This window comes from Aplidium turbinatum, chromosome 2 (genome assembly GCF_918807975.1).
Source record: "Aplidium turbinatum chromosome 2, kaAplTurb1.1, whole genome shotgun sequence".
Lineage (NCBI taxonomy): Eukaryota > Metazoa > Chordata > Ascidiacea > Aplousobranchia > Polyclinidae > Aplidium > Aplidium turbinatum.
Genome location: NC_137473.1, coordinates 28,386,765 through 28,412,543, shown reverse-complemented (window position 1 = coordinate 28,412,543; position 25,779 = coordinate 28,386,765). Strand labels below are relative to the sequence as shown.

The 25,779-nt window shown below is 40.6% G+C and overlaps 1 protein-coding gene across 1 annotated transcript in view; it reads right to left on the bottom strand.

The window, feature by feature from the left end:
- LOC145764711 (laminin subunit gamma-1-like) overlaps nucleotides 1-25,779 on the bottom strand; it is a 145,169-nt gene that overhangs the window by 49,301 nt on the left and 70,089 nt on the right. The window contains exons 6-11 of the mRNA XM_082576369.1: nucleotides 19,234-19,419; nucleotides 18,651-18,768; nucleotides 18,019-18,123; nucleotides 2,216-2,352; nucleotides 597-713; nucleotides 284-474 (exon numbers count right to left, since the gene is read on the bottom strand). Coding sequence (XP_082432495.1) covers nucleotides 284-474; nucleotides 597-713; nucleotides 2,216-2,352; nucleotides 18,019-18,123; nucleotides 18,651-18,768; nucleotides 19,234-19,419 — 854 coding nt within the window. The remainder of the gene's footprint in view (nucleotides 1-283; nucleotides 475-596; nucleotides 714-2,215; nucleotides 2,353-18,018; nucleotides 18,124-18,650; nucleotides 18,769-19,233; nucleotides 19,420-25,779) is intronic.

The window sequence follows — 25,779 nt, the reverse complement described above, 5'->3', positions numbered from 1 at the left end:
TTACAGACCGGAGCATAAAAAGAACAACAAATAGAAAGTGATTTTGCAACACTTTATCCATGTCTGCTGCATAGCCAAGTGGTGAGAACACTGGAACGGCAATCGAAAGGGCACCGGTTCGACACCGCTCAAGAGCATGCGGCTGTGTCCATGGCAGGACACTTAAAGGCATGCCTGAAGGTGGACACGAAGATTGGCTTCCTTGCCTTCCCGTCCACTTAATCTAAATCTTCAACCACCGGGTGTAAGCCTGGATACGACAAACAAAACAAACTTTATCCACCTGGCTGACAATGCTTGCTGAAACTTTGAGTCCGTAACCTTCCAAGATAAGGTCATCTCGGCTTGGAAGAGCCGCTCTAGAACTGCTACTTCTTCTTGTAACATCCATTCTTCCTCTAGGAGCCTGCTCTACGAAGAGCTTAAATTCCAGCATCTGGTTATAACTGAATCTTTGATTCCCAAGAAATTTATCTGAAAAGTAATTTTCTTTTATTGAATGTTAGGTATTTTATATAATCAGAAATCATTACAAGATGAATTCGACTTTTTTAAACGCCACAAAAACAAAGCACAAGGTTAGATTTACAGCATACCTGGTGCAACAAAATAAGAAAGGTAGTAGTTGTCTGGTCTCATAGCGATGTCTTCACCATTGTAGCTCACTGATGATGGATTGTTGTAGAAATCTCGACCAGTCCAGCCTTCTTGTCCTGAAGTAACGAACGAGGATGTAGTTACTAGTTATGGAACAGCAGAGCATAACATAACATATCGTTTGAGCTATTTCAGTGCTTAAAATGGGAAGAAACTAAGATAAAATTAATCTTGAGAGCATTGTAAACAACGAAATTAGGGATTGGGCCAATGAGAAGATCGAAGCATCTAAAATGAACTTATTCGTCATTGCGAGAGTTAGTTTTTTCGTGTATCGTGTTCGAAGACATGCTCGGAGGTAGGGATTATAGATGAAGTGACAGCGACGGCGATTCCAATCGCCGTGTGTCATGATTCGTAGACGATTTATGCGTCCCGCGAAGACCCAGTCGCATTCTCCGTAAGCGTCAAAGTTGAAAACAATTTTAACGTAGAATAAAAACTTTCATGAAGTAGTGAATTTGACAAGAATGATGGAGTAACTCGGCATTGTTTGTCATGCTACCAATCAAGTCAGTGCCAGTGTTTGAGAGGCGGTAGAGAGCGAGATACCGGCGATCGTTGAGTAAAATGGATCGAAGATGGAATGGAAGATTTGTAGAATGAAATGGAAATGAGATGGAAAAATCGTCTTCCATTCCATCCCACACCTTGCTTCCAGGTAGCCATGGTTGTACCATAAACTATATTTAGCGAACAAATATTTTCCATTACCAAAGACAAACATTAAATTTTGTTTAAAATTATACCTTTAAATTTTCTCAACATCAAATAAAAAGTCTAAATTTTTTGCAGTAACGTGGTTTTAACTGTTCAGCATGTACAGTAGATTAAATCAAAAGTCAATTGAATCAATCAAAAACTTTCTCATTGTATTGAACAAAGCGAAGCAAATTCAGTCAATTCCAAAAAAAATAAACGACAAATCGGTAGCAAAATCTTGACAAAACAAATATGTAAAAAATGGGCACAACATAGTTTAATTTCACGTTTCATGCATCACAATCCTCTTTAGTCGCCATAAGGCTATAAACTAGATAACAAATGTAGGATGATGTTCCCGAACGTCAAAGATACAACACTGGACATAGTGCACTTACCACATTAATGCTGTTCTTGAATAGAAAACGCAGTAACGTATAATGTCATATGAAATTCAACTACTTAAAAACTTGACATGTTTGGTTCACACAAAACAATACAGATATGCAATAACATTCCAGACCAAATACGGCATTGTTGGCAGTTTCGAAATCCAACGGCCATAACTGTACAGTAGTGAAACAATACAAAAGGATTGCGCAAAGTATCCTCAAAACGTTGGAGTTAGAAGAGTTGATAAGTAAACATTTTCAGCTCACGTGAAATTTAACCAATCATCTTTCTTATTTACATATTCAACCACAAAACTTTTTTTAAGTTAGTTTATGTATACGGCAGGCCTACGTTAGGTAAAGTATTGTTGATGAAACTAATTTTAACTTGTTTTTTTAAAGACATGGTACGTAACGTAGTATTATGTAATATCACGCAACGTAACGTGTGCGTAATTACGTACCTTGTCTAAATTCGCTAAAAATATATTTAACCGTGTATTCGTTGGACACATCGCAGACGGATGAGTGACCGAAACAGAAACACGACGTGCATCCGTACGGATTCGATCTTTGCAAATTCATGGTGCCAGACTTGCAACTGAAAAAACATGAAACAACTAATAAAACGACCAAGTAAGAGCAGCACGCTAACAATAGGAAGGGGGAAATATAAAGAAAAAGTAGCAATTATGGTTTTTAATACAACAGCGGTAAAAACTGTTGCCAATTTGAAAAATTTGCCTTCATTTAATAATAAATAAATGTTATTATTATGTAATTACACGCCATATCCAACCGTTTATTCTAATGTCTGTTGTCACATCAAACCGCTATTATGATATGTATTACTCTACAAAGAAAGCTCGACAAACCATTTCTATTACTGGGTTGTAGGAAGCATGTGAGGAAGGTTTTTCTCAGTCATGTGTAGGAGGTACTCAAAATTGAAACGTCAAAAACGCTCAAGAACTGTTTAAAAGGTTTCGAGATAAAGGTTTTAAAGCCAACTCATTTGCATCCGCTCAACTGCACACAAGAGAACCAAAAAAATGTACGATTTTGCCATTGCATAATAAAAAAAAGCTTAAGGCGTTAATAGATATCATCCGGGAAGCTCAGGTTTACCCAAGAGGAAGTTACAAAGGACTGTTGGATTTGATGGAAGCATTAAAAAAACCAATTTAAGTTTTTGAAATGTGACGTTTTCCGTAAAGCAAGATGGGTGCGGAAGTAACTTTATTGCTACAAAGTGGTCATGCTGCACAAGTCCATCTCAGCAGAAATTTTTTCAAACTCCCAACTACAAAAGATTACCAGACCTATGGCGTTTTGTACGTTTGGTTTTTAATAAGTGGTGGTATATTTGCCCTCTTGCAACATCAGCGCCATATCTTGATCTGGATTTTGTCACCAATATCAAGAGATTCGCTGATCTTGACTCCATTGCAGCCTAAGGGCTTAAGGTTATAATCTTGATTACACAGGCTTCATCACACGTGAGCTCTCCCTACAAAACCATAAGACAAAAAGAACAAAAAGAACTCCTGAATAAAAGTCTTGTAAAATAGCCGCTGAAAGCATAGGTGTAGGAGCAAATCTTTTGATTTGTCGATCATCATCATCATTGTGTTCCTTCCTCGTATTGAGGGTTGAATACAATGCGCCATTGTTCTCCATGAGCTGTTCGTATTGCATTTTCACAACTTAATTTTGTCCATTTAGTGATGTTTGATGTCCAAATCATTCTTGATCTACCTTTGTTTCTTTTACCGTTTATCTTCCCTTTTACTGTTTTATCTTTGTCGATAATTCGGGAAAATTGCAAAAAATCGGGAAGAAAATGTTTGGATATTTTGTCGATTCATAAAAATTACATTTCTTTTCAGCTTTTTGCTTTAAAAAACTAATTAAAACTGCATTTTATATTTTTAAAAATGCACTAATTGGCAAGAAATTTAACATTTTGAATAAAATATTTGCATGTTTCATATCTTTGAGTGACGACATAACTCAAGTATGAACTATAAGTAGAGATGTACCAATATATCGGTATCGGTGATATCGGCCATTTTTTGAGTATCAATATCAGCAAAATTTGGCCGATACTGTGGCCGACACTAAACAAGTAAAAAGGCGTTTAGTGCGGATTTTCTACAGAAGCAAAGATATAGATTTTTTAAGGTAGCAACTAACGTCACATTGATGTAGAGAAAAATAACAATCTGTTCAAATTTTTGATACCTCACACTCCCATGACTTCTTGCGCGCACCTTTTGGCATTCGTTGCTTGAAGTGATTCTTTCACTCAAACAAAACGTTTTGTTTCAGCAGTTTTGCGTTGTTTGAGGACCATTAATTTTCCCCAAAAAAATATTTATGTAGAATTTGTTTGTTTACTCTTCAAATGACATATGAACAACACCTACGCAAAAAAAAATTAAAAAGGATGTCTATCCCAAAATTAAGCATAGATATCCAATGCTACGTTAGGGTATCAGCAGTGGCAAATTTAATTTTTATAGTTAACTGGGGGTTAATCGGCCTAGTTTCATGGGACACATATGTCCCAGCGGTCCTCAAAGGGTTGTTGTGAAGGAGACTTAATTTCTCAAATATTTATCATTTGTGTTTCTTTTTTACTCTCAGCAGAGTATAAAACTTGTAAAAGTTTTTCATACATACGACGTCATGAATGGAATTATATCTCAATTCGGCGTAGCCTAATGACGTGACATCATCTAAACATTTTATCGAATAATGAATTAACAAATTCGATCGTCACAAGTGGTTTGGAGGTGGTAAACAAATGCGTGTACGTGGCAATGTGTATTCGCCCCATAGAAATCGCCTTAGCGCAGATTCTGGTGAGAAACTTCTCTTTCTTAATTACAACCTAAGAATTTTCAACTTCGACTATTGAGTTTAACTTGAGTGGTTTCTATTCCTTCACTGTAGGCTAATTCATTTCAATCGTTGCGCAGTAAATTGGACATTGACCTGTAACAGTAAGCCATGACCTGTAGAAATTACCGGCCAAAATAAAAAAATTACAGAAGGTTAAATGTTGAAAGCTGTTATTCTCGAATTACGTAAAAGAACATTTTAAAAGGACGCATGCCGTTGGTCAGAGTACAGTATAAAGTTTTCTGGTGCAGATGATCCAAAAAAAATTTCACAAGAGTTTATGCAAGGAAAATAATTAATTTCAGATAATAATGATACAATTGTGGCCTATGCTGTAAAGCTAGTGAGAAATGACAGGATAACACACCATAGACTAGTTCAGGGGTTCTTAACCGGGGGTTCTCACACCCCTTAGGGTGCGAGAGCTGTTTCTAGAAGGTGCGAGAATGCTGAATGATTAGGGTTGGTTATAAAGGATTATTAGGGAATCAGGATATTCCTGCCTGCTTTCTATAAAAAAACATTGATTCGATCCTTGACATGCGAGTAGTAGTCAGCACACGCACAACACGATTTGATGCCATCATCAACAGGAAACAACAGCAAAAATGGACGACAAGTTGGGATGGACGACAAGTGGCTCCTCGTGCCCCATCCTGTGAGTAACATCTGCACCCAAGCAGATGCCAAACGAAACTTGTCAACCAAGAGCCTCCACCCGGACGGCACAGCTGCAAGGGGCAATGGACAAGTTCAGACGCCCCACCATTCTGCAGCTCAACATGGAAGGCTACACAACAAGCAAGATCAAAGTTGTGGAGCAGCTTGCCCATACCAACCGGGCACTCGTCATCCTCCTCCAAGAGACCCACTGCACCTCTGCAGATAGGCTAGCTATGCCTAACTACACGCTAGCCGGGTCTACCTTAAGCAGGAAGCACGGCATTGCCACGTTTGTGCATGAGAGCCTGAAGTGGACCTTTGTCGACCAATCTCCAATTGATGCTGAGATTGAGTGGGTGTGCATATGTATCTCAGACTACAACATCTACAAGCCTCCACCCTCGCGAATGTTGCTACCATCGTTTCCAACGTTCCCCTCCCCCAGTCTCTACGCTGGTGATTTCAACTGAAAGCACATCGACTGGGGCTACAACAACACAAGCAGCGACGGAGAATTGCTGGCTGACTGGGCCTCTACAAACCATCTTGCCCTTCTATTCAATCCAAAGGAACCAGCCAGTTTCCACTCCGGCCGCTGGGGAACAGGGACAAACCCTGACTTGGCCTTCGCGAGTGTCGACAGCTCTCTTCCAGACAGACGTGTGCTTGAGAAGTTCCCGCGGTCCCAACACCGGCCGTCCCTCATCATCGCCCCAAAAATTGTGGCTCCTGTCCCAAGTTCACCGGTGAAGCGATGGAACTTCAAAAAAGCCGATTGGAATCAATACAGCCTCCTTACCAATGAGTTTGCTGCAAAGTTACCATTACCTTAAACATGCAACGCAGACGAGGCATACCAGGACTTCTGCAATGCTATAACTGCGGCAAAGGCCACAATACCACGTGGCCATCGAACCAGCTATACACCATGCTGGGACTCTGAGTGTGAAGCTCTCTATCGCTCCTACTTAAGCGCCACAAGTGGCGCTGCTTCTAACACCGCCGCCACCAGACTACTTGAGCGGCTGGACACAAAGAAGCTTGAGCGATGGAACGAAGCTGTCTAAACCATCGACTTCTTACACTCAAGCCGCAAAGCATGGAGCATCATCAACAACCTCACTGGGCACTCAGTAAACTCCCCTCGCCAGTGCCCCGTTTCTGCAAATGCCATCGCTTCCCAGCTAGTGCAGAACGGGGTCTACAAGACAAAGGACCGCAAGGCATCCCGCCTTGTTGCCAAGGAAGTATCTGCCCTTTGGCGAGTGGAAACACCACAAGAAGAAACAATCTCTGGAGACTTCACCCCAGAGGAATTCGCCACCGCCCTCCGCCTAGTGAAACCACACAAGTCTCCAGGGCCCGATAAGATCTGTCCTGAGCTTGTGCTTCATGCTGGCCCTGCCCTAAAGTCCTGGTTACGTAGATTCCTCTCTTCCTGCCTGCACCACCTCACAATTCCAAAAATCTGGAGAAGAGCTTTAGTAGTTGCGATCCCTAAGCCTCACAAGCCACCAGAGGACCCAAGGAGTTATCGTCCAATATCCCTCCTCTGTGTTCCTTTCAAGATCCTCGAAAGACTGATCTACGCACGCGTCAACCCAATCATCGACCCGCTCCTTCCAAAAGAGAAAGCTGGGTTTCGGCGCGGAAAATCCACCGTAGATCAGGTCACACTCTTAACCCAAGACATCGAGGACTGCTTTGAGGCAAAAAAGAAGGCCGGCGCTGTTTTTCTAGATCTTACAGCTGCCTATGACACCGTATGGCATCGCGGCCTCACTTGCAAGCTGCTTCGCCTGCTTCATGACCGACATATGGTTCATATGATTATGGAACTTGTCAGGAACCGAAGCTTCACCCTCACCACCGGCAATCCACGGCGAAGCAGACTGAGACGCCTGAAAAACGGCGTCCCAGAGGGATCGGTTCTCGCTCCACTTCTTTTCAACATCTACACCCACGACTGCCAACTACGGTCTCCGCAAAATATGCTTATGCGGACGACCTGGCAATTCTCCACTTCGCAAAGTCGTGGGAAAATTTAGAAGACACCTTGAGCCAGGACATGAAAACTCTCTCAGCCTATCTCCAGAACTGGCGACTGAAACTCAGCGAAACCAAAACTGTGGCAGCAGCTTCCACCTCCATAATCGGGAAGCTGATCGTGAGCTCCACGTCCAGAACAATGGAAAATCTCTGTCCTTCTGACACAAACCAAGATATCTTGGGGTGACACTGGACAGATCGCTCACATACCGCCACCATTTGATGTCACTGCGCAAGAAACTCACATCCCGCGCTGCGCTACTCAAGCGCCTGGCAGGCTCTAGCTGGGGGGCGAGGGCTGACACTTTGCGTATAGCAGCCTTAGCCCTTGTCTACTCTTCAGCAGAGTACTGTGCACCTGTTTGGTGCCGCAGTGCTCACTGCCATAACATCGACACTGCCATAAACAGCGCCCTGCGCACAGTGACCGGATGCCTGCGTCCCACACCATTGGACAATCTCCCCATTCTCGCTGGCATCCAACCTGCTGAGCTTCGTCGCGAAGAAGCCACTCTGTCCACGGGCACTGGAGCCTAACCACCTTCTCCACCACAAGATCTCTGCTCTCCCAAACGAGCACCCCCGTCGACTAAAATCAAGACACCCATTCGTGCCAGCCGCTCAACTTTTTATCAACGAAGCTGATGTACAAGACGTCTCTGCGGCTGCTTGGGCGGACCATAAATGGAGTTCTGAATGGAAGTCAACCGCCACCAGACTCTATTCGTTCATCCCCGATGCCGACACACGCCCCATCGGTCTAACACTACAGAGACAGGCATGGGTGCGCCTTAACCGTCTCCGTACGGGCGTCGGGCTTTTCCGCTCAACCATGCACCAATGGGGAATGGCTTCTTCCTCCTCCTGTGAATGTGGTGCCGAGGAACAGACCGCAGACCACATCATCAATGACTGCATCATCTTCAAGCCACCTAACGGAGTGGAAGGTCTGCGTGTCATGGATGATGAAACCAAAGACTGGCTGCTCTCTAGTAGCCTTCCAGTGTAGTCCGGGAACATCGTGAATCTGGGGTGGTAAAAGGATAGACCCTCGGCCCCAGACGCTCACACAACGACGACGACGAACAGCAAAAACATCGCTGAGCTTGTTGCTCAATCACCACTACGGAGAAACTATTTTGCATTTTTCACAGAACTAACGAAATAAAGGTAGTTTCGGAGCCAACTGCTGACAATTGGTAAGACAGAATTCGACGTCGTTCCTGTCTTTTGCTATCTTAGTGACATAATTGGGCAGTCCGGAGGCTGTAAGTATGTCATGGCAGTGAGGGTGCAATTGGGTTAGAAGAGTTCATCCTTATTGTTATGGACAAGGATATTTCCTTCGGTGGTCGAAGTCACATGCATACTACAGTATGTGTGTAAGGAATGTTCTACTGCTTGCACGTAAAACATGATCCACCACTCTTGAAAAGCGAAACCGGCCTCACGTTTTGCCCAAGACAAAGGGGGTCCGAAGTGTGAAAAGGGGCCAGGAATGACTCTTCGTACCCCTAGTAAAAATTTCTCTCAGAGGCCCTGGGCACCTCAAGACGACGTCAAAATGAAAAAATAACATCATTTTAAATTCAGCGTTGAGAATCCATGCAGAATACGACTCAACTTTATTTCCCTGCAAAGTCACCCAAAAATAGGAAACCTCAATGTTTATAATAGGCCTAGCCTATGCATCCTTTTTTCCTACGATAGAAATATCATTTTCCGCACAAAAACGTCGAATTTTCCATGGAAATATCTACATAGAAAATTTTTCGAAAACTACAGTCGTTTAATCATGTTATATGTTGTATCATAAAATTACTTTTTAGACACTGTGAAAAGTTTGGTGATAAAATCCGTTACAGGCCATGTCTTGGAGTAGCCTTAATATATGTAAATTAGTGATGGTTTGCTACTATTTCTAGAACAGTTAGTGATTGCAATCGCCTACTTGCAATTATGAAACAAGTCAAATGTCAAATATGCATCTATTAGTCAGGTTCATTATGTATTTTCGTTCAAATTTTTGGGAGATTAGCAAACCTATACATTTTTGGAAAGCTTAGACTATGAGGACTCCAAAAAACGTTGATTACATTTGCAGAGATGTCTGCATGGCCGCCATTTTGAATTTTCACAATGGCCGCCTCAAAATATATATTTTGCTCTATCTCGGCTCCTAATAAACTTAGAAACTTCATCAAACATGCTAATCCCATATTTAAAGGGTCAAGGAATCCATTACAAGCATACCTAGATGCCTAGCGTTAATCACTTTCCAATTATCCGCCATATTGGCTTTCAAAATGGCCGCCGAAATTATATTTCTTTACATTACTACTTATATATGTCGGCTGCATTGCCGAGTGGTGAGAGCGCTGGAACGGCAATCGAAAGGGCGCCGGTTCGACACCGCTCATGAGCATGCAGCTGTGTCTTTGGCAGGACACTTAAAGGCATGCTTGAAGGTGGACATGAAGATTGGCTTCCTTGCCTTCCCGTCCACTTAATCTAAATCTCCAACCACCAGGTGTAAGCCTGGATACGACAAACAAACAAACTACTTATATACAGGAAGCTCAAGTAAACGGCTAACCAGTCCTCTAACATTTTTTTTCAGGGATTACTGTACTGATATAGTTTCCGAAGTATATGCATATCCGTTTGACTGAGAATTCATTTGATGTTATCTTGCTGGAGGTGGTATATTGATGAGGTATTTGTTCTGTCTTTTCAGGGCAAACACAACATGAGTGAAAACTCCACAGGTTTCAAGTTGTCCATCACCAATACAAATAAAACTATAGACTGGAATCAGTATATTCTGTGTCAAGAGTCAAGCGTGAGACAGTTGTTCAAAATCCGAAGATTGATTCCTATGAGAAGTTGCTTGAAAGTCTTCTGGAAAGATCAAGCCTACAAGATGGAGAATATGTTGCTCTCCAGGGATTCTCTTAATTCTCTAAAGAAACCATGCTCGAACCAAAAGCAACATGGCATTGAAGTAGTTACCTCAGTGCAACCCATCAGGTTTCCATACAATGAGCCAGGGATCGATTTCAACATGTCATGCCAACAGGAAAATATGCCTCCAAAAACGAGGACACAAACGAACAAGCTCGGAAATGGATACGAGCACATTAGCTACAGCAGTGCCATTCACTAGATCTGCAACAGAGCCTCTGTCAAAAGACTGGTGCTTCTTTCAGGTAGATGATGGACGATTTATCTACAAAGTGCGAACAGAGAATTCGGGAAGAACACTCAGGCAAACTGTGGAAATTACTCAGGATCCGGTCCTAATGACAAAGTTGAGTAATGCGATATCTCCAAAAGATGCCCATGCGATAGATGTGAGATACCACAAGCTCTGCTGGATTCGGCATGTGTTTTATGTCCTCAGAGATAAAGCCAGTGACAGAGAAATCTATCAACAATGAGTTACCAATGCAGATGCCGTGCTTGATCGAATTGATCAATCTTGTTGGGATCCAGACAGAAAAGCAAGCTTACCTTCCAATGGATGACATTGAGAAAACTTACCTTTTCATGCTTGGAGGCAAAGAAGAGGCAGAGAAACCAGAGAAACACATACCGAAATTGACACGACAGTGGCTGAAGGATAAGATTTGTTCAGAGTTGCCAAACATCAAATCAGTGAGACAGAAAGACAGAAGAAAGCCATCTATTCTACACAACCTTGAAGCTTGTGAAGAGATGGTTCACACGACTATGATGCAAAGATATGGCAAGTGGGTGCACTGCCTCTGCTACCAGAAGTGGCTCACGAGTGGCCTATTATGCTGACTGTAATTCTACAAGCATTTCGGTTGAAGACGTTAGTCGTTGGTTAGGAGTAACCCAACTGTGATAACCTTCGACATGGTCCTCTACGAAAAGGCAGTGCAGTTGCTAGACGCATGGGTCGACCTGAAAAAAAAATTGTTCCCTGACTGGGTTAGCTGCATGCTGTGATGGCTGCACTAAGAGCTCTCGGAACTTCCATAGAGAGCTCTGGGATTGATGATACCCGGATCGAATCTGATGTGTATGGATTTGCAAACACAAGACAAACTCTCAAGGGTGCGCACTACGAAAGAACTCTCCGTATCCACACTTACATAGCTTTGTATGAACTGGCCTTGGATCATTTTTTTTTTGCAGAGAAGCTACAGCAGAAGATTATATTTACTCAAGACCAGCAGATGAGGTCCAGGAGGCATGCACAATGCACATTGTCATCTGACAACAGAAACATTAGTCCTGAATCCATCTAGACTGCTCATGGCCATCTGGAACGAATCTTCATAAATGAGGATGTGATGCAGCAATTAAAAGCATGGAAAACGGAGAAGTCCTCTAATGCGATGTTTAAGTCAATGATGAACCATGGCCACCTGGAGATCCGGCCTGATTTGTCACATTTTGCAGATTTTGATTACAGCTACTGCTAGTGCTTGACTGACATTTTTTGAGATGTTTTTACTTTTTGCGGTTTCTTAATGACATAAAACTTTTTTGTTGCCTTAGGGAAGCAGTAGCAAATGAGAAAAAGTAGCCTAAGTTGAAAAACGCAAGATCAGACTGTTATTGAAAATTAACAGTCTGACTAAAATCTTCGAAATCAAATTTTCTTTGTTTTTCAACATGCGAGGATGTTAAAACCTATTGTGCAATCTGGGGAAAAGAATAAAGAAAGCGTAAAAATCAAAGTTTTAGAAAAATTTATTTAAACGTTTGCCCAAAGTTAGAAAAACCTGGAAATTTCTGCAAAATGTGACAAATCAGGCCGTATCTTTAGGTGGCCATGGATGAACTATGTTCACAGTGTGGAAACGATCTTATTCTTTATCGAGGCATTCCGAAATGCAGATCTCAATCTCCATTTGCAAGCTGGTGAGAAACTGAATAAGTTGTTCTTTGCCCTGGATCGGATAAAGTACAAACGCCTTTGGCCATGGTATATTGCAGATATGCATGACCTATCATGTAGCAACAGCTCCTTGATCCACTTCGGCATGGCTACCATCAAGATGAAAGTGGGATTTCACCTATCACCACAAAGATTCTACCTGCACCACAAGCCATCATTCAGCTAGTCCGATGCCAATGCAAAACCAACAACTCAACCCAGAGATGTTTGTGTCGAAGGAACAGCTTGACCTGCACCGACTTGTGTCTGGGTGGGACAGACTGCGAAAATGACTTTGACTGTAATGCTGGAAATGAGACTCAAGTTTCCAGCTCAAGACAGTGATGACGAAATGTGAAATAACAACTGTTCAGTGTGGTAGTGTTTGTACGCGTGTAGTGACGCACATTGGCAGTGGTATGTTGAAAATGATCCTCGCTATCAGACTATGCAGATATTGTAAATAACAACAGCTGTTAGAAAATTGAATTGTTTTTCTTTTGTCTTTAAAATATGACAGTGGTGTGCAGGCTTGCTTTTAATGAATTCCTTAATTAACACAACTTAGCACTAGCTTGTTGAATGAAGTTTATATCTCAACTAGTAGGTAGTAATATAATGAAACATAATTTCGGCGGCCATTTTAAAAAACAAAATATGGCGGATAATTGGAAATTGGTTAACGCTAGGCATCTAGGCATGCTTATAATGAATTCCTTGACCCTTAAAACATAGGGTTAGCATGTTTGATAAAGTTTCTAAGTTCATTAAGAGCCGAGATAGAGCAAAATATATACTTTGGGGCGGCTATTTTGAAAATTCAAAATGGCGGCCATGCGGACATCTCTGCAAATGTAATCAACGTTTTTCGGATTCCTCATGGTCTAAGCTTTCCGAAAATGTATAGGTTTGCTAATCTCCCAAAAATTTGAACGAAACTCTTTATAATGACACAGTGAACCTGACTATATGGATATAGAGCAGTGTTCTTCAACGGGGGCGATATCGCCCCCCTGGGGGCAATTTTGGCCATTGCGGGGGCGATTTGTACAACTTTTGAAGTTGGGGGGCGATTTTACTGTTTAGGGGGGCGATTGGTAAGGCCGAGTGCAATTATCGATCAAGATCGTTCTGGATCCTTAAACTACTTTTTGGTTTGTTCAGTTATTTAGCAGATTTTTATGAGAAAATTAACAGCGCAACCAACAAACTCCAAGGTAGAAATGCGACGTTGGTTCAATGCAAAACAATAATACGTGGCCTAATGAGCAAGCTGGAGCTTTACCAACAAACCCTGAACAGAAGAGAATTCCATCACTTTCCTCGACTGTCAAAAGTATTGGTTGATGTCACAGACAATCATTTGCTCATTTACATTGAACACCTGAAAGCTGTTCAAAAAGACATGTACGCTCGATTTAAAGATCGGCTTGATCTTGAAGTTTTTCCATGGCTGATAGAATCATTTACTGCAAACATCTCAGTCAACGAATGTGATTCTGCCATGCAGGAACTACTTATCGACTTGCAAAGTGACGAAAAAGCTCGAGCAATTTTTTTCGCACATGGATGGGCAGATTTCTGGATCAAGTGCAATGATCGATTTCCGGAACTATGGGCAAAAGTGAAGTTGTATTTATTGGCTTTTCCTTCGACATACATTGTTGAACAAGGTTTTAGTGAAGTATTGCACATGAGAAATAAATACCGAAACCAACTTGACACGAACAAGACTGGAGGAAATGCAATTCGACTTAAGCTGACTGGCTTGCACCGAGCTATTACTAGTCTTGCAAATAAGCACCAGGCGCAAGGGTCGCATTAATTAGCTTCCACGAGCTGTTGTATTTCAATAAAATGTGCTTGCTTTTGCTTATTTATATTGTTGGGATATTTGAAGTTTTGTATGTAAATTTTTAGCGACATGAACTTTTGTACAACGGCAATCGTTTCGCAGTCCTCGAACTTAACTTTTCCACCCGGCAACCAGTATGGCCGAACAGCAAGCGATTCCGGCGGCCAACAACAAAAACGTCTATGATTGACGTAAGTTTTCTGCTTCAGCGCTTCGCGTTAACGAGCCCAATCTCCGATGGTAATAAGAAGAAAACGAGTTTTGCTTTCGCAATACGCATACAAAGCCCTCGATAGTTACTTGTATCCTTCTCGAGTTACCTGCGGCCGAGCAGAGCTTACTTTCGGTGGCCGTTTCTGAACCCTTCGGCGGCCACGGCCGCCGTTAATTTCGAGGCCTCGTTTGAGGGGGCGATTTGGACCCGCACTTTCAACAAAGGGGCGATTTTGTAAAAAAGGTTGAAGACCACTGATATAGAGTCAAGGTAGTCAATATATCCATGGCTGGTTGAGCTATAGATATAGGGTCAAGCTGGCTGGTCTTCCACAGGTGTACAAGTTAACCAAAAACCGTGGTGCTAAAGCTCTCCATATTAGGCTTGCGGGTCAAAAAACAATCGGGGGAACACGGCAAATTTAAGAAAAATCAGTTGGTATATTATTAATGTTGCCTTTTCTTGCCTGGAGCACAATGCCATGCATTGTGAGGGTATTTGAGGAAAGACCTTCTGAATGTTCACTTCAGAGTATTAGCGCATTGTCTAAGGTACTTTTATAAAGCTCAATGTCTCAATGACCAAGCTCCATCCATTAGCTTTGTGATTCCGCGCCCGACCCAAGATCAAGCGGCGCTGGTTCGGTTCTCGGGGTGTGCGCCTGACCAACGCATTTCAAGGACCGCTCTCCGTTCAGCGGAATCTAATGGATGGAATAATTTCCCGGCAACCTGACTTGAACAATCGCAAAATTTCACTCTGCCAATTTCGGCAACCGGCGTCAAAACCCTCTACTAGTATGCGAAACTATCAGGAATAACCTATCAAAGGCTTTGTCAGTACGAGAATAAAGATTCAAAACTAAACCACCGCGCGTCGACAACCATTCATTACACCGTCTTCCTGTTGAGAAGCATCTTGAACAGCAGTTGTCAGCCTAGAGTTTTCAAATGATTGTTGCAGCAGAAGCATACCAAACAAGTCAAACTACGTGATTAAACTAAAACTAGCAAATAAAATAGACAGGTAGATGAAAAGGGATTGAGCGGAAAATCTCGAAATGAGGGCTTAAGTCGAAAGTGCAAAATAATTTTTTGCAGACAGAAGCCAAAAACCTTTTATCAGTTAAAGCGGTTATCATAACAAAACAAGCTGAATGTGACTTTATTTTTTAAAGGGATACTAAAGGAAAAACCTGACTTGGCGATTGTACACGTTCTTTGTGTTTAACATGCTACCATAAAACGATTTTCAATAAAATTTTGCCCCATTGCGGTCTGATCAGCATTCCGCGTGTGCTTTTGTCAGAGCTTTCAAAACGAGAATGGGCGTAAGCAGCGAAGCGTACGACTGTACAGTCTACGTCACTATAGACTAGCAATCAGCTGATCGAGCAATAGTTGTTACTGCGGGCAATTTAACTGTAGGCTATGTAATGTATGTATGTACATCAAAACATCAGATTTCAACATCAAAACATCAGACAGTTTGCTCAAAACATCAGATCTGATGTTAAAACATCAGATGTAGTAACGTGGCTTTTGTTATTGTTGTCGATAGTGACGTATTCTCGAGCAGTGTATCCACTTTTTGGCCATTTTGAAAAAAATTAAAATAAATGAAACATTGGACTTTGGGCCTTGCCAGTGCCATTGAAAACAATTTTTTTTTCGTAATTGTTTTTGAAATGTATTCTTGATTGTTCAGTTTACGCATTTTAATGCTTAATTCCCGTTTGAAAATTTCATTTAGTATGCCTTTAAAAAGTAGATTTCAGCTTTACACAAACTGTTTGCGCTAATATCACGCTTATGCGCATGCTTATAGCATTGCTTATAGCATGCTTATAGTCATGCGCACAAGTTGAAATGACCACTTTCTCGTGTTTTACATTTTTACAATGTCACCAAGACCAGACAAATGTTTGCGGCTGTCTTGCTACATATTATTTAAGGTGTTGAAGCACAGTTGAAAATAATAGATGAACTTTAACGTCATAAACAAAAAGTGGTGGCCATGCAATATTAGGCAATTTTACGCGAAAAGTAATTTTCAGGGTAGATGGAGAAGGGAGGTTTGGACAAAAATTTCAAATTTTGTTTCCAGTAGCCTAGTCTTAACATAATGTCCTGTTGTATTGTAAAACCTGAGCTAAAGTTGAATTAAAAAAAAGACCTATTAACCTTCCCCCCCCTACTAACAATTAATTAATTATCAAAGTTGCTCGATGTGATGAGTTTCATGAGGAACACTATATCTAGGAAAAACCGTATTTTTCTTAAAAGTGAACATACATTCAAGTTACAAAGCAAGAAGACGCTAAAATAGTCAAACTTTTAAAGAAATATATTGTAAAAACAAAAACAAACCACGGGAGATTTACTTAAGCTTGAATTGACCAATTATTGAGATTTTAGACCATTTGGTTGATATAATGTATCAAGCCACGGTACTTCATACTTTAACTTAAAAATCTACTCCGTTCGTTAGCCTAAAAGTTAACTGAGGGACGCAACGTTAGGCTATATCAGGCAAGCTCTAAAAGATTAATTGCTTCTGATGAGGTATAAAAATTTCACAAAAGTGAAAAGAATGGAGGCGCCATTTGGTACTTTCCCTCTAATCTTGCTAGTAATTTGATTTATCAGAAAATACCGGAATATGAAATACATTGAGTTTCGCTTTTAGCAGCATGATCGTTGCTTACTTCACAATGTAGATATTAACGCTCTGTTGTAGCCTGATGGGGCGAGTTCGCTGTGGTAATAGCGATTTGCACTAGCTTTCGGAACACACTTCCCTGGTCATGTGCTATGACGAATGGTGTTGAAGTCAGTAAGTCGTTGTTTTATGAGGTTCTTTTGTTTAGCTTGGGGCTGCTGTCTTGACTGCTGTCTGTTGAGTTTCTGCGTTGTTAGGCGTCCTTGCTGTGAAATTTTGGTGAATCAGTTGATTAATAGATTAGGTGATGTAGTTCTTCCTTTCGGAACGGCTGTTGATCCTTGAACTTTGTCTACTTATGAAAAATGGCCTCTTTAAAACGCAATTGCACCGCGTCGTTTTCTCTGGAAATGATTGTAAATTCAAAGTCGGCCAGGCACTGTTGTTGATGATTATAGATGGAACTTTTATCTGAGCTAAGGTGTTCTGTCAGGCGGGAGTGGAGTGGGTGGATCATGCTGCCTATGTAGCATTCCTTGCATTTCTTACATATGATCTTGTAAACACAACTCTTGGTGGTACACATATCGTCGTTCCGTGCTGGACAGTGGACATTCTTGTAATCGGCAAGGAGCAACGACTCACTGACCAACACCATTTGTCATAGCACATGACTTGGGAACTGTGTTCCGAAAGCTAGTGCAATTCGCTATTACCACAGCGAACTCACAGCATCAGGTTAAAACAAGTCGTTAAGATGTATTGTACATTGTGACGTAAAATACCGTACCGGTATATATTTACACAACTAATGAAACAGAAAATAAAAGCTGTCAAAATTAAATAAAGTCGAAATATATCAGGTTTTACCACCTTCATATGTGTTTGCAGTGTTGCATGAATATACTGTAAAGCGATGTTTCATATGTGCATTTTCTTTTAAAGTAGACTCATATTTTAAACTTTTATCGTAAACAAAAGAAGTAAATCAAACAAGTTTACTCACATATCACAACGTGCCCCTTCGACGTTGAGCTTGCATACACATTGACCAGTTTCGCCGTGGCAAGATGTTCCTTCCACACTGCCAGCTGAGGAGCAAAGGCAATCCCTGAAATGAGTCTAAATATTCATGGCCTTGGAAAGAAGGCCACAGGTTTGAAATGTTTATTTGCAGTGATGTTTTAAAACTACATCACTTTACGTTAACCTAACGCCAAAGCAGTGGCGAATCCACGGAGACGAATGGGGTGATCGCCTTCCCCGCTAAAACACAGAAACGTAACTATTTTCATGGTGTATTTTTAAGGCCGGATTAATGTAGACCTCGTCCCCTTACCTCAAGGGTACTTGCTGGATCCGTTCCTGCGTCAAAGACGACAAGTAAAGAAAGGGAAGCTTTCTCATTTATACAGAGAATAAGTATGATTGGAAATCTGTGTCGTTCTTTCTCAGAGCACGGTGCGTCAACTTCTTTGTGTTACTTTTATGATTAAACTCTTCAAGTTTTTGCTACATAAGTTGTTCCTAAACTAGCTGAATAGGAAATGTACAACAATCAGACATTTGAGATTATTGATTGAGTTTACTTTACGTCAGCAAAATTAAAATGTAACATCTTCCTCTTGAACCACTCACCGACATCCTGCTTCACTTAGTTTATAAGTACCATCAAGACATCTATCGCATCTTTCTCCTCCCACGCCACTCTTGCATCTGCATTGACCATTGGAGTCACACTGCTGACTGTAGGAACCTAAAGTTATAGTTTGTGTAAAGCACAAGTGCTCTTCGAGAACACATGTCACAATTCTTTATATAATTTCTATGGAACATTTCATTGCTACCTTTAATGTTTCAACAAATTAAACAAACAATGCTTATTGTGATAAAGTGTGCAAAGTGACAAAGTGATGCAGCCTACAACAATTTGTTAAAATTTTATAAACATCACAAGTACTACCCAGCTGCAAATCTGGTCTAAAAAAGTGCAGAGTGAAAACATAGGCCAACTTAAGACTATTTCAAACTAATCACATAATCTTGAATTTATCGCATTTATTTTAAACTAAACAAAACGTGGTATAATACTTCAGTAATCCATGAAATGTAAAAAATGTTTCAATAATAACATTGGCCAATAATAAAAACTAAAAACATAGCACTTTTTATTTGACTAGTGACTTACAAAAAATTGTACAGTTAACAGCAATCATCTCACCAATTCCGTTGCAATCACATGCAGTGCATCTATTGTTACCATCTCTATAGTAATTGGGTAAGCACTGTTCGCATCGCGGTCCGGCGGTGAAGTCTCTGCAATTGATGCATCGACCTCCATGGCCAGTCTGTCTATACAGCTCAGGATCAAACTCGCATGCGCCAGACAGGCCATTGCAGTCGCAAGCTAGAAGCAAAACATAACGAGATCACTTTATCGCGCATGAACCCAACAAATCGTTAACTTGTGTCTAGTCCAGCGGTTTCCAAACTGGGCGCCGCAAGACTTTGGCAGGGACGCCATGAACGCATGTGAAAGTTGTTGCATTTTTTGCGGTTTTCCTCTCTCACGTATAAAGTGTTGCGTTTTGTCTATTGCAATGTTTTTCAACCCTTTATTCAGTTTAGGAACACTTTTGTAATTAAAAAAGTTTGTGGAACACTAAAATAAATTCAACTAATAATTACAACAATTACAATACTTAGGGTTGGATGCACCAAACGTGGTTAACTGCTGGTTAAGTTAACCAATCGGTTAACTTTCATTTAACCAAAATGTGATATGCACCAACGCTGACAATGACTTAACCGCAGGTTAACTTGGCTGACTTAACCGAAAAGTTAACCCAACAGACGATGTGGGTTAACCATTGGTTAACTTGATGAAAGCGTTCTTGAAACTTGGCTACCACCATCAGGGTTGCCAGATTGGCCTTTTTACGGCAAAATTCCAGAAGTTTGGACTTTATAAAAAGTGTTTGGCTGGAAAAACACCACTAATTTAACAAAGAGAACAGAACCTCACGTTGTGCCCATTTCCTATAAGTAAGCCTTTTTTCGAGGATGCATTTGGCCTTTTTTGTTTTATCCATCTGGCAACACTAACTACCAGTCAGAAACAGAAAGCCTATGGTAGGTCTGGTTGTTTCTTAGCTGTTTTGATAGCATAGGGAAGGCAGTAGGCTACTTGGCAAGCTTATTTTAACCACTTTTCACTTTGTCAAATAGCCTATGTACATTGTACAGTACTGATGGTTAAAGTAAAGTTCACCAAAAATAACAACTTAACAAGTCGGGTGTGCCATCGATTGTCTTTCTTTGAAATTGCAAGCTTTTGTCGTAGCGCAACAATAAGAAATCAGGCAATCCTATGTTATTTTGCTATGCGATGTGGTGTGTTAGATTAATAGGGTAAAACTTTAGTACAGTAGTTAGGATCTACGGTACTGAGTTTGTGAGCAGGGACATTGACAGGATTTTCCAGGGCGGCCAATTCATTTTCTGGCCCCCTTTATAAACAATGCTATATATTTATAAAACAATTATAAACAATGCTAATATGAAGGTTTTGTATATTATGGACAAGATCTTGGCTTGCCCTACCTCCCTGTTTGTGAGTGTTTAAAGACATGTATTTTGCATTGCTGTAGTACTATAATGTTGTTGCATTACAGCTTCATACAAAATTAGACTACCAGTACGCTCTGAAGTTAGTCATGAATGCTCTTCATGTTCTTGATGTTGCTGACATAGCAGAAGTTAATGACGTTACAACCATCATACGACGTGTTATACGGGATCGGTCAAATCCCATGGAAGAATTTGATGCAACTGAGTTTTTTGAACGAGTTAGATTCAGCAAGGAATGTACACTGAGTATTTTACACCTTATTGAATGCGATTTAAAGTTTGCATCCAAACGAAACAAGTTTGTTCCTCCTATTCTGCAATTAATCACTACGTTCCGCTTTTAAGCAACTGGTAATTTTCAAAGGACAGATGGCGACTTAGTGGGGGTTGAACAGTCAACTGCATGTCGGATTGTTCACAGAGTGTCTAGAGCAATTGCCAAACGTAAATCAAGCTTCATGATATTTCCGAGTTGTGAACAGCTGATGGGTGTAAAGCAAGATTTTTTCCAAGTTGCAGGCTTTCCCAATGTGGTCGGATGCATTGATGGAACTAATGTTCCAATTGTTTCTCCTGGTGGAGAGCAAGCCGAACTATTCAGAAACAGAAAAGGCTATTTTTCTGTCAACGTACAAGCTGTTTGCAATGCAGATATGTGCTTTACAAACATTGTTTGTCGATGGCCTGGGCAGTGGCGTAGCCAGAAAGTTTTTTTTTTTTGGGGGGGGGGGGCAAGTATTTGATGAATTGAAGAGAACGACAAAGTGTTTGATTTAAAACATCGTCACCTAATGTGCAGTGGCGTATCCTGGTGGGTTGAGCAAGGGAAGCAATAAAAGTGGTGGGAGGTTAGAGCGTGCCGAAGGCACGCGTATTCTAGGGGGTCCGGGGGTTAGCAAAGGGGGTCCGCAAGCTTTGCGCGATTTACGATTTGCAAAATTTGTTGGTGTCTTTCTGTTTGTCTAAAACAAGTCCTGAGAGGTGTTAATAACCAGAGGTCTTGGAAAAATAAATTTCTACAAATTTTATTACATTTTCAAAAAAGGGCTCAACTTCGGAATCCAAACTTTAAAAATTTGGGGGGGCCATGGCTCCTTTCGCCCCCCCCCCCCCCCCCGGGCTAAGCCTATGGGCCTGGGTCGACACATAACTCTCGAATTTTTCATAACTGTGCATTATGCTATAAATTTGAACACACTCTTATTAATGGTTTGCTACTTGCTGACTCAGGGTATGCTTGCCGAAAATACATGATGACACCATTACTAAACCCGGTTACACAAAAAGAAAAAAAATTACAACACTGCTCATATAGCAACTCGCACAAAAGTTGAACGAATGTTCGGTGTATGGAAACAAAGATTTCGTTGTCTGAGAATGCCTCTAAGGACATCGCTGCCATGCTTTCTTGTATTTGATAAAAGTAACTGTGTAACCTTTAAAATGATATCAACAAAACACGTAATGCCTCTAAGAACGCAATAACAAACTGTTTTCTGGTTGAAATTCCGACTGTTCGCGCGGTTACCTAACCAGCGGTTGGTGCATTCGGTGGTGACTTTAACCGGCGGTTAAGTTAACCGGTGGTCAGCTAACCACCAGTTAAAGTTTAACCGCCGGTTAATTTAACCACGTTTGGTGCATCCGACCCTTATTCATTTTTACTTATTTTAGTGTGATATTTGGGTTTGTTATTGAACTGTTTTTGTTGTATCTTATCTGCAGTTTTTTGGCAGTGACTTGTAATTAACTCATTTGAAGTCTGTGCTCAGATTTTTGCCCTTCTGTTAGACTTTTGCACATTCTGCAATAAATTTTAACTTTTTGTACAATAATGCGTAATTTAGCTAGAGTTCTTCATACGTAAAATTTGTCAAAAAAAAGGTTTTCAGTGTCAAAAGTTGTCAAAAGTTTAAATTTTTTGGTCAAAATCTTTCGTTTTTTAGGTCAAAAAATAATCGCCCTACTCATAACATATATAAACCAAAGGGATTTCTATTTTTAAAGATAGACGAAACAGACTTCCAGAACAGAAGAGAGAAGAGGAACGACTCTCGAACAAAAGGTAAACCGCACAATGGGAGAATATCGCTTTTCTGACATCCGCCGCAATAAAATTCATACCGTAGACAGAAACACCCTAAATTAACCCCAACTCGAGACTGCGTGTCTATTCATCAAGCAGCTAGCCCATAACGGAGTCTCTTAACGAGCAAAGCGCCTACAAGTTTTTGCGGAGCAGGAGATGATGTTCCGCGAATTTTTGTGTGGTTAGTATCAGTCAGAAGTTAATTAGAAGGCTAATTAGCCAAACTATCCAAACACCATTTTTAATATAACTTGAAACTTGCAAAACTTTGAATTTATTAGGGCGCCGCAAGTGCTTATAAGTTTTCAAGGGCGCCGTCAACAAAAAAAGTTTAGGAACTGCTGGTCTAGTCTTTTAATTTTTTAAGAGTAAACAAACGCTTAGGCGCTACCTAGCGGCACCACGTATAATCACAGTGCAGCCACTAAGAGAAATTTGTGGACATAAAAACAAACACTGACGTACACCAACACTGACGGCACATTTACAAAACTTCATTCAGAACAACGAAAAAACCAAAGGTCAATTCACTGAAAATATCGTCAGTACATCAGCAACGAAATAATCGAATGATGGATGGATTAAAGCTTTGGAGCTGGTTACAAGGGAAAACGCGACATGACTAAAAGCTCAGAATCCGTCATCGACTCATTTGTATCATTCAAAAACTTCTTCTTAGATTAAAGCTTTGGCAGAGAATTCATTTTGTTGTACTACAGACATACAAAACAAAGTAACTGCAATGGGTTTAACATATTTACATACATTAAACATATTTTATTTGTGTAATAAAATATGTTGAAGTTACTGTGTTTTGTATGTTCCTCTTTGAATACTCAATAAGTCTGCTATAGAAAACGTCATTTATTCAGTCCAAATATGCATTGCATCTATATGGCAATGCGGTTGGTACAAATTACATCAATGCAATGCTTGGTGTAAAAGCTTTCGGTTTTTATCACAATATCTAAACTCTGCCTTGTAAGAAAAGACAAAACTATTCTTGCAATCGGACGGAATTTCAAAGCATCTGACTTTTTTTATGGCCAGCGATGAAAACAATTACCAGAATTTGTAATCACAACTTTTGAAAGCATCAGCAATTGCAATTGTGTGGTATGGAGCTCTACTGAGTTGAAGGCAAATGCTCACGCTGGTGCTGAAACTTTTGTTTGGAGAAACGAAGGCTTGAAAATGTACCATCATGCATCACTAGCCAAAATTTCCGTTATCACACATGGTTCCTTAGAACTTCATTGTCCAATGTCCAGCACTCTTACCTATTGAAATTATCGGCTCGGCCAGACGGCTTTTCGATGGAAAACCCTCGATTACGTTTACAAAATGCACGATAAAAACATTGCAATCATATATTTTGTCCGAATGCATGGCGTCTTGTTATTGTTCTGCAGTCGACCCGTGGAATGTTTGAATATAAACTACCAGGAATCACAGTAGAACATCATAAATAAAAGTAGTACCTCGTGATATCACACCGCAATGCAACCTGTGATCATATGCAAATGCTCACGTACTAAATGTTAAGTTACATGAAATATACTTTCAAATGAATTTGAAAAAAGTTTTTCTGTGTAACTATGAAAAGTAGAAATTACCGGTGATGAGATCGTGGTCCACATCGCAAAATACATTACTGTAGCAGCATAGGAAATGAACAGAACGTGATCAATCTTTAGTTGAGCATTTATTTGTTTTTCAAACAGAGTTGCAAATGGAAAAAGAAATCCAACCCCAATGTTCCACTCCAGCTGGCAAATGACACTACAGTGCAAACGGATGGCAAACAGCAAATTGTGTCCTTCAAAGACTGTTCCAATTGTGTTGCAGCGTTTTATTTTACGTCATGGTGATGTAACCACTAACCATGATAAACCTTTTCTTTTTGAGAACAACTCACGTTGCTCTGCACCATCACTGACAACATATCTTGATTTTTCTAAGAGCTCTGGTGCTTGAGGTGACGATAAGAAGAAAACTGTTGAAGACTACATGACTGTGGTTTGCTTTGACTACGTGGATGGACTATGTCCATCGACCGCACTCTAATCTGTGGTTAATTCTCAGGTCTATGCTTCAATTGGGTTGTGATAATGTAAATCTTACATTTGTGTGCAGCTAGTACGTTCTAACTGTTTATTGCAATTGTATAACATTAAACATATTCCGTTGATGCTACGTTCTTAGATTGATAGCATAGCTGTCTGTTTGAGAGATAGCGTTGATGAATCTAAAATAGCCAAAGTTATTTCCATAACACACGAAGAGCCTCACTTTGGTCGATGTTTGGTCAATATGGTCACTGAAATTAAAAAGAGAATCGCTATAGTAACGGACACTTTCAGTAAAATGAGCACAGTCTTCAAAACTCGCAACATAATAGAAACCAACATTAAAGTTTTAAAATCATATGTGGAATCTAGTTCAACATACGGATGTGGATGTTGGACGATAAGTAAAGAAATGAAGAAAAGATTAGAGGCTGTTGAGATGTATTTTTTTAGAAGAATGTTGAAGATCTCCTGGACTGAAAAGAAAAGTAATGACAAAGTTCTGGAATTGGCAAAAACAGAACGAAGATTAATAACAACAGTTAGAAGGCGCCAAATGGAATTTGTAGGGCATATTCACAGACATGCAGATTTGGAAAAATCAAGAAAAGGAAGTATCTTCTGACGGGTCTGCTACTATTCGGTGAGTCCGATTCGGTGAGTCAGATTCGGTGAGTTCCTAACCTCTAACCCCTAATTCTAACCCCTAACCCCGAACCCTAAAACGGCAATGATAATTAGGCTACGGTACCCGATAATTTAAAAAAAAAAAATGAAAAAATCCCCCGTTAAGGGATCGGACTCACCGAATCGGACTCACCGAAACGGGCCATTCCGCTTCTGACAGGTGTCAAACCCACAACAATGCTTGATATGAACGACTGCATCGGATCAGGCAAATAATCATCATAGCATATTAGTCTAAAATTGTCAGGACGTAATCCATAGCTAACAAGCCTACAACGATGCAAGTTGTGCA